The sequence below is a fragment of the Coturnix japonica genome, chromosome 2 (assembly GCF_054131305.1).
Source record: "Coturnix japonica strain WE chromosome 2, WE-NBRP24, whole genome shotgun sequence".
NCBI lineage: Eukaryota > Metazoa > Chordata > Aves > Galliformes > Phasianidae > Coturnix > Coturnix japonica.
In genome coordinates, this window is record NC_140664.1 from 45490429 (window position 1) to 45499677 (window position 9249).

At 41.6% G+C, this 9249-nt stretch overlaps 1 protein-coding gene across 1 annotated transcript; it reads left to right on the forward strand.

Annotated features, from left to right (window-relative positions):
- The first annotated feature begins 5987 nt into the window (after positions 1-5987).
- On the forward strand, positions 5988-8902 carry LRRC30 (leucine rich repeat containing 30). The gene has a single exon (XM_015855226.3). The coding sequence runs from the start codon at positions 6263-6265 to the stop codon at positions 7157-7159; it is 897 nt and encodes a 298-aa protein (XP_015710712.1). The 5' UTR covers positions 5988-6262; the 3' UTR covers positions 7160-8902.
- Positions 8903-9249: the final 347 nt, after the last annotated feature.

Genomic DNA, 9249 nt, shown 5'->3' on the forward strand with positions numbered 1-9249 from the left:
GCAGACAGTAGAGTCATGCTTATTTTTGGACACTCTCCACACCCACAGACTTTTAAGAAAACCCTGCAAACTTCAGTAGCATCTTTAGAAGAGATATCAAAAGTTTCTCATCCCAAAACAGTATATAGCCCTTGGGTACTGCATGCTTCATAGTGAAGAAGGTTTCACACCAAAGGCAAATGAACTGAATGCACTCCAGATGCTGACAGAAGGCTTGGAGGAATTGTAACCCTCAAGGCAGCAACAAATACAGGAAAACATCAAAACATTTTAAATGAAGACCAACCTAGTAGACTGTGACGATCACTTACATCATTACACAGGGCCCCAAACACCTCTTTCTTAGGTCAGAAGAGATTTAGGCAAGAAGAATTCAGGCCTCCTACTTTCAAAGTACTACATTTTAGATGCATCACAAGAAATGAAACAGCACAATGCCTATCAAAAGCTGTATGAAAGAAGAAACCTGCAGCAGAGATGATACGGCAATAATTATACAAGAATAACCTTCATTCATTTTGGAGAATGCAATGCAATGGAAAGCAGAGCAATGACAGCAGAGCAGCAAGGTCCTAGGCTGCAGAAAGTAAGAACTTGCTCAAATGCAACAGCTGTGAGCACAGAAACAAAGAAACTACTTACTCACTCAGCTTAGGTAATGCCAGGATAAGGCGCCCTCATCTCCACAGCCAACCCTTAAATGAGGTCTGCGATGCATGCTACCTGAGCTCCCCTGGGTTGGCCATGCCTTCCCCCTGGGTGCTCAATCACTGGTTCAAGCTGTGACTTAGCATTAGAATGCACATAGCATACGAAAGTACAGGCTACTCAATAAAGTAGGACAGGGTTTTGATGTTCTGCATCAAAATCCACCACCATTTTGATGGTGGTGGGCTATAGCTCATATCTATGCTTTGAACTTTTCTTTCTCTGGAAAGGAGTGGATATGAACCTATGGAAAGCCTACATACCCACTGGTCCCTGGCTCTGCTGGGGAGAGCCCCTGTGGGCATGGGACAAGACAGCACATGGTGACACGCATGGAAGCATGCCCTGCCTCTGTGTAGTTTGCTTGTACAGTCATAGCCAAACAGGCCAGCTTTTTGGCTTGTGTACAAACAGGGAAGCTGCAACAGACGTGAGAGTTGACCAGCCCATCATTCATGCATTTTCTGGAACGTCAAGATATTACTCCTATTTTTAAGAAAAGACATAAAACTTCCTCCACTTCCATGGAATATGAGAGTCACAGCTGGCAGTCAGCTAGTGAGAGGAATTGTGCCTGACATTTCTAGTCCACACAAGCACAAAATAAATCTTTTCTCTTTTTATTCCATGCCATGGATAGTTTGAGCTTGTCTTCTGTCAGGAGGTCTGCAGAAAGACTTTGTCTATCTGCCAAAGAGCTTGTTAAATAAGCTCCTGCAAAGGCAGTTTTCACCTTTAGGTCCAGTTCTTCATGGGTCAGATGATCCACAGCTTTGCCCAGGACCCTAATAAAACAGTCCTCAAGAGCTCCATGGACACATAGGTGTTAAAGGCTGCTAACAACATCATAATTAAAAACAAATTAACAGGAAATCTGAAATTGCTGTAAGAAATGTTCCTGTCTTGTGTAACATCTCATAAATCTCAAATTACCTTTGAAACTTGGCTTCTTATTTCAGAATAGCTGCAAGATCAACAAACCACTACAAAGTAGTAAAACATAAAATTTGCTTCTAAGGCCAGAGGATGTCTTTGACAGTTTGCATGGCACTGAAACTTACTTCAGAGCAAAGAAACAGCACAGAGAAGCTGTACTGGAGGTCAGTAGCTGCAGTCGCATTAGTATATTTCTCCTGTACGACTGTTGCTTCCTGTTGAACTCGAAATAAATACACTCTTTTTAGCCAAAGCATTCTTGTTGTCACAAAAGGAGTTATTTAGTATGCAGTCTCATTTAAACACATGTTTATAATAACACTTAGGTACTGAGTAAAAATGAAAACCTCTACAGGAAGTGTGGGTTGAACCTCCCACAGTGTCAGAAAAAGCTATGTTTAAAGGTTTAACCTATTCCTCATTTTATTTATTTTTCTATCTATCTATCTATCTATCTATCTATCTATCTATCTATCTATCTATCTATCTATCTATCTATCTATCTATCTATTTATTGTAAAGCTGATTCAGGGGAGCTATATAGGATTTTGATTCCGGACAGAACATGAAATTTCCTTCAAAGTCATTTAGAAAAATACAGATACGTTCTGATGAAATCATCAGTATGTATTGTGTGTTCATCAATTCAAAAGGCAATTACAGACTTGGGTTTTGCAAGAAAGCACAGATTATCAAAAACTGAAATTCCCTGTGTCAAGATGGCTATGATTTCAGTAGAAGTCTGATGCCATTGAATGTTTCATTAAGAGTTCAAATGCTATGCAAAGAAATTATGTGATGATCTCAACTTTCATTTTGTTTAAAATTAAATTAAAATAAAATAAAATAAAATAAAAAAAGAATAAAATCGTCAAACCCATCACTGCTTGCAGAGAAAAGCTTGAAAAGATTTCCCAAGCATATTCTAGAACTTCCAGATCTGCAGGCAAATGAAAGAGCCAATAGATAATAGATTTTAAAAATCCATGTCACAGTGAACTTGTCTTGCAGTGTTTTTCAGGTCTGACAATCCTGCTTCCTTCAAAAAAAGTCTATTCATTTGTATTGGCAGAGAACTTCAGAAAATATAGCCTGTCATTTTTTTGTCAATTTACTGGGTTTTTTTTGACACTGCTTGTCGTGCAGCTTCTTTTATTATACCAGTTAGGCTTTACAGTTGCTCAGCAAGTTTTGGAACATTTTAGTTAAATCAAAGAAATGATTCTCAATTACATTGCATCAGACAAATCCCTGATCTGGTCCCACTCTTCACTTCTAAGCTTGTAAGGAAGGAATTTGTTCTCACTGGCTGAGATATATACAGAAGGACAAAACAGCTCAACATGCCCTCAGAGCACAGCACAGCAGGCAGCAGCAATGCTCGGTGGCAGTACTGTGGGTGAGGCTGGGGCTGGACCAGCTCCTTCACGTACAGCTGCCTCAGGTGGGAGCAAAGGCAGATGCACAAAGACAGAGAATTTGGAGAATGCAATCAATACTTAAGAGCTGAATTTTGCCTTAGGTGGGTTTCTAGTCCGGGGGTGCCTCTTCTTGTAAGTATTTTCAACAGAGTATATGGCTATCAAAAGGCAAGAGGAATCAAATATGGCTTAGTCCTTCATTCTTTTTGCATGTCCTGGAACTTGACATTCTATAAAATGTCTTTTGTGCAGGATACAATAACCTTTGCTTCATTAGAGTTGTTTTGTTTTTGTTTTTCCAAGTGCCAGCATAAAAATCCTTTGCAACTCAGAAAAGAGGAAGCTGAAAACTGTTTGAACAAAAACAGTGCAGGACACCAACAGATAAGGGGCTTGTTTTGTTCACACTTTCAGTTCCCGTGATGCCCAGATGAGGCCACTGTGGTTTTATTCTCCTTACTGAAAGAAAGGAATTTAGTTTGATTACCTCAGAGTTTCCCATCTCTACAACCGAAAGCGTTTTTCTGCGAGCCTGTTTTTCTGTTGGAGAACAAAGAAAAGGAAATGGCTATTTTTTTCCCCACACACAGTGGTTACATTACTTGCTGTGGCAGGAAGGGAACTGGACAATGGAAGCTGCAGATGTGGAGCTATTTTTTAAAACCCTCTCTGCTGCTGCTGCCACACAGGCAGCAGAAGTATGGCAATGCAGGAACAGGAGATGTTGGACCGAAGCAGATGTTTCTGTTTTATAAAGGCATAGCCTCCACTGTGCCGTGGCACAGTCAGGCAAAGCTTCCCAACCCGAGCTGGGCCACAACAGAGGCTGTTTCAAATAGACAGTGTAGCGCAGAGCCAGGAAAGGGCAGCAAATGCTTTGGCTGAGTCAGGCTGTTAGGAAATCTAGATTTCTGCAGGGAGAGGCCATTGTGGGCCCTGCCAAGTCCGCAGGCAGTGAATGCAGTGGAGGCACTCTCATCCAAAAATAGCTGACTGGACATGTGGGATTGTGACTACAGGCCAGCCATGCAGGATGGCAGCAGGTTGTCCCTTTCAGCTTTATGATCCCAAGAAAGGAAGCGTTACTGCATGTAAGCCCCCTGAAAGCCTTTTTTTTATTCCTTTCACCTTTGCCACAGCCTACAGGAATTGCCTGTTCAAATCTGAAAATTGGCATGTTTCTAACAGCAGTCGGGCAGATAGCTCAGAGCCAGGGTTTGTGAGGGACTCCAATGTTTGCATCTCAGCCTACTTTATCTGCAGGGCCATGTTTTAGGCTTCATTTTACGCCATGTTATTTAAGGCCCAAGTGTGGCCTGTGGCTCTGTCTACCACACCACTTCAGGCAGCACGCTAGGGTGATGATTAACAGGAGCACTGAGTCAGAGTTGTGGCTGCAATGGGATGTAATATAATGTTTGTTTGTAAACTGACAAATTCTGGCAGAAGGAACTTTTGAGGGAGTGATCCATGGCTGCCAGTCGGGTTGTCAGCATGCTCTGACCAAACAGCAACAACTGGCCTCAGTCCTTTGCAGACTATTCTGGGGAATGCAGTATTTCACCTCCCACCTCTTAAAGGACCAGTTGTCCTTAGACCATGCAGCCCTGTTAAGATGCATGCTCTAACTGTGTTTGTCATCATGGTCCTGGCTGTTCTCCAGGCACACAGATGTGTATCCCTTCCATCCCTTCTCCTCTCAGAGAGGTGGTGCTATGCGAGACTTAAAACTGAACAGGAATTGAGCAGTGCTCAGCAGCAGGAAAAGCCTGAGGGGACTGATTCCAAAGAGGCTGCCTCAGGGCCATGGCTCCCAACAGCATCTTTGTGTGGAGTCCTTTAACATGTGAACTGCTGCAGGGCTTTGGGGAGAGGTCCTCTGAAGTGGGGTGGTGGGGAATACATACATCACCAGATCTGCCAGGAAGCAGCTAAGTGTCTTTGTCATCACCAGAGGAGAAAAGCACTGAAAGTTATGTCCTGTTTACTGGAATTTTCACCTAGTTTACACAGTGCCTGAAGTCTTTAGATATCCTTTCTAGGGTCCCTTTGAGTTTGAACTCACCACAGGTTCCTGTAGCAATACAATTTCCTTTCATCAGCAGAGCCAGCTTCAGCTGTTGTCGGGTATTATTATACCTCATTGCTTCCTTCCTCTCCCGTCATTCCCTCCACCTGGACTTAAATGTCATGTATAGTTTGAGTTATTTGACTTATAGTCCCTGTGTACTGCAGGATATCTCAGAAAGACAGGAAAATTCCCTAGGAAAAAGGGGACTTCAAGTGGCTACATTTTCAGCAGCACATAAAAACCAGACCCCCAAACATCACTGATAGTTGCACAGGGCATTTAGGACAGAGTAATTTGGGCAGAATTGCACAACGTGACTGCTCACACTTGGCAACGTGGGTAGTAAATGATCATCCAAGTGGGCGCAGATACCACTGGAAAATGTCACTGCTTCAGTGAAAGTGGTATTCCTTCTGCAAAGAGGCCTATCTCCATTGCAGAGATGATATATAAGGTAAAATATATAAGGGGTAACTTTTTAAAAAACAAAGCAGAAAAAATGAACTTACAGGAAGATTTGTTACCTGCATTCTTGCAGAATACAAGGTTTTCTGGTGGACTGGTAATTATTTCAGTGAGAAACATTTTCAGTGAGGAACATTAAAATAAAAATGAATTTAGAAAAGCTGAAATGATGTTTTTTTTGTTTGCTAGTTTTCTCCAATAGTTTTCTTGTTTGTTTTTTGAAGTCACTCTTGTTAATTGTCCTGCAGCCATGGTATGTACTAGATAGCCAAGAAAGCTGACATGGGGAAGTTATATACAGCATCCTTGTGACCTTTTTGCAGTGAAGATACATATCTGTCCAATAAAGCCCAGGCCAAATGACAGTGACAGCTGCCTCATGGCATTCAGTTTGAATTGGACAGGTTTGCTCACAAGTCTGGAGCAAGTATTTCATTACAGACTGTGCACCAAGAACAACATAAGCCCCCAAAAGTGAAACTTTCCCTCAGCAACTATGGAAAATGCCCCGGTGGACTGAGATGCACTTCACAGGCTCCTCCTTATCTCCTTGCTTTGACTTTCCTGAAAGCTGTCAACCTCTGGTGGTATTTGCGTGTTGGTGTAGCACTTGCAGGAGAAGAAAACCTCCCTTCATCTATCAGGAGCGATCCAGGGTGTTATGGGAACCAAGCACTCAAAGAACGAGGGACGAAGAAGCATGCTTTTCCTGAGGAAAAGTTCAAAGTTGCCTGCATGGGAAGATGCTCTTCTCTCAGGGAAAGACCCCAAGTCACTGCTGAAACGGGGACTGCATTATATTAGCTTAAGCCTTATAATGAAAGGGATGACCAGTGCCCCTGACTTCTTGTGGGGACTGCCTGAGGTGCAGAAACTGAACCTCTCACGTAACCAACTGGTGGCAATTTCTCCTTCTCTGGGAAAACTTGACCGGCTTGTAGTGCTGAACCTGGGTGGCAATCGCCTCAAGTGCCTGCCGAAGGAGATTGGACTGCTGAGGAACCTGAAGGTTTTGTTCGTTAACATGAACTGCCTGACAGAAGTGCCAACAGAGCTCAGCTTGTGCAGGAAGCTGGAAGTTTTGAGCCTCTCACACAACTGCATCTCACAACTGCCTTCAAGCTTCAGTGACCTGACAAGTTTAAAGAAACTGAACCTCAGTAACAATCGTTTTGTGCATATCCCCCTCTGCATTTTCACACTGAGGAACTTAGACTTCTTGCACCTGGGGTCCAACAGGCTTGAAAACATTGCAGAGAGCGTCCAGTACCTAGTCAATTTGCAAATTTTTATTGTAGAGAATAATAACATACGCACTCTGCCACGCTCTCTCTGCTTCATCACAGCTCTGGAGCTGCTAAATGTAGATTACAATTCCATACAGACTCTTCCTGATGACCTCTATCTGCTGCACAGGCTGCCCCGGATTGCATGGAACCCAATGGACAAAGGCCTCCACATCTCCCACAACCCTCTGTCCCGACCCCTGCCTGAGATCGTTGAGGGGGGATTGGATGTCCTCTTCAACTATCTAAAAGAGAAGAAGGAACACAACTGAGTTTCTGCCGGACTTGGGATTAAGCCTGTCATCACGACTCACTTGTGCCAGAGAACTTCCCCAACAGTCACTTCCACTTCATAACATTTGGATTTCCAAGACTGTGGATGGCTTTAGTAATGGCTGGCAGAAAGCAAGTAAAGTGTGATAGTCCTGTTTAAGTGAGTGAAGAGTAATATTTTCTAAAACTATCCACTCCTGTAGTCTTAAGACTTGGAGTGTTTGGGCTATTCTGGAGGGGAAGAAAACAAGCAAATAATAAATGATGATAAAATGTTTGCTCTTCTTTTGATAGAAACAAATTAAGGCAGACAGCTAGAAGTTTAGATATGTATATTTGCCAGATATTAGATTGGAAAATATTAATATAATTTGGCTTTGCTATATGTGATTGAAGTTGCACTTTAACTCCTGCTCATTTCTTCATGTGCAGGTATGACTGCATAAACAAACACTGCTACCTATGTGAATCTCAAGGAAAATATTTAATTCGCTTTCAGCAGTGTATATATCCTGAGCTATATTAGCTCAAAGACTGTATATCACTGGCCAGTTCAATATTTCTTACTGTTTACCCTGCAGCTGTGAGCTGGATACTATAAATTGCAGGTGAAGATGTCAGCAGTGGAGAGATTCTCCAGCTCTTTGGAAGAAGACTCCAAACATAGCACCCAGTCTCATTCCTGATCCATGTGTCTTTTCCCAGTGAGCCTACTTGGGTATCAGTAGAAGTGTATCAGGATCAGCCAAGGGGAGAAATGGAAGTGGGTCCTTATTCCCTTAAACAGAGGCTGCCAGATTAAGCTGGTCATTATGAGATGAACTGCATCTGTTTCTCTTTTGATCTTCCCTGTATTTGGACTCATGGAACAAATTGACCCAGGAGGCAGTATGACTCCTAAGGGTGAAGTATTTCTATCAAGAAAACCAGCAGCAAACTAATCATCAGCTTAAGTAAGAGCTTCAAAACAAATGCTTATTTCTGTGATTTTCAGTATCAGCCAGTAGCAAAGAAGTCAGGTCTTATGTGATTTCTTATATTGATCTTCTGTGTATGTCCTTCATCAAAGTTTTATCTAGTAATAAAGAGGCAGTATGAAAGAACTGTTATCAATTTATGCAACTTGATTTTTTTTCTCACCCCAGAGAAGACAGAAGCAACTCTGTTGAAATCAGTTGAGATAAATGCTTCTAATAGCAGCATAAAAAAGAAATGAGCCTGTAATTCTTGAGCTAATTAAGAATATCCAAAGCCACTTTTAAAGTGCTTCCTATTGTATGTCAAATCTCAGGAATCAATGATTACTTTTTAAAATGTAATTTGCTCAAAATTATGGAAGACTGTGGAAGGTTGATCCATCTTCTAGTGAGGCTAATGAACAGCTGTGGACTGAGGGAAAATCTCTTCCATCAGCAATGGTAGAAGTAGTCTGGTAAGAGCAGACAGTTATATAATTCATAGGAATATGCAAGTAAATGCTACACCTTTGGCCATGTTAACATTATCAGTGCAGTACTGAACATAGCAATGAAGAATCTGTGCTCACAGACTCTTTCACTGTAGGGCTGCTCACTCTGATATTTTGTTGTGTTGGATTGTTTTGCATATCATTTCTTATTGTAATAGAGAATTTCAGTGCTGTGCTTAGGAACTGCAGTTTCTAGCAAAAGAGAAACATTTTTGAAGGGCACTTTTGCTGGAGCATAAGGCAAACAAAGTAAATAAACAAACACCAAAACACAGTTGTTTGTGTCTTTAATTTAATGTGTGTTTTAAATGTAATTTTTAATCCTCCTTTGCATGCATTTTCTTCATCCATGCAGTGGGATTTATAGCAAGTTCCAAGCTTTTTAATGCACAATACATTGAATAAATTAATATGTGATTCAATTAGCGACAAGAAATAACCCTGCAATTATTTATAGAAATACCAACAGATAATTCTTGGAGGAGATTAGACACAGATTATTAACTTCTCTAAATGCCCATTTCATATCCCTAAGTCTTGCATTCACGTAAACATTCTACTCCCTCAGCAGCACTTTGCAGGAAAATTAAATGCCTATGGCATTAATCACCTGAGAAGACT

What these genes read in the sequence shown, in the direction of transcription:
- LRRC30 (XM_015855226.3), top strand. Translation starts at nt 6,263, where the DNA reads ATGGGAACCAAGCACTCAAAGAACGAGGGACGAAGAAGCATGCTTTTC.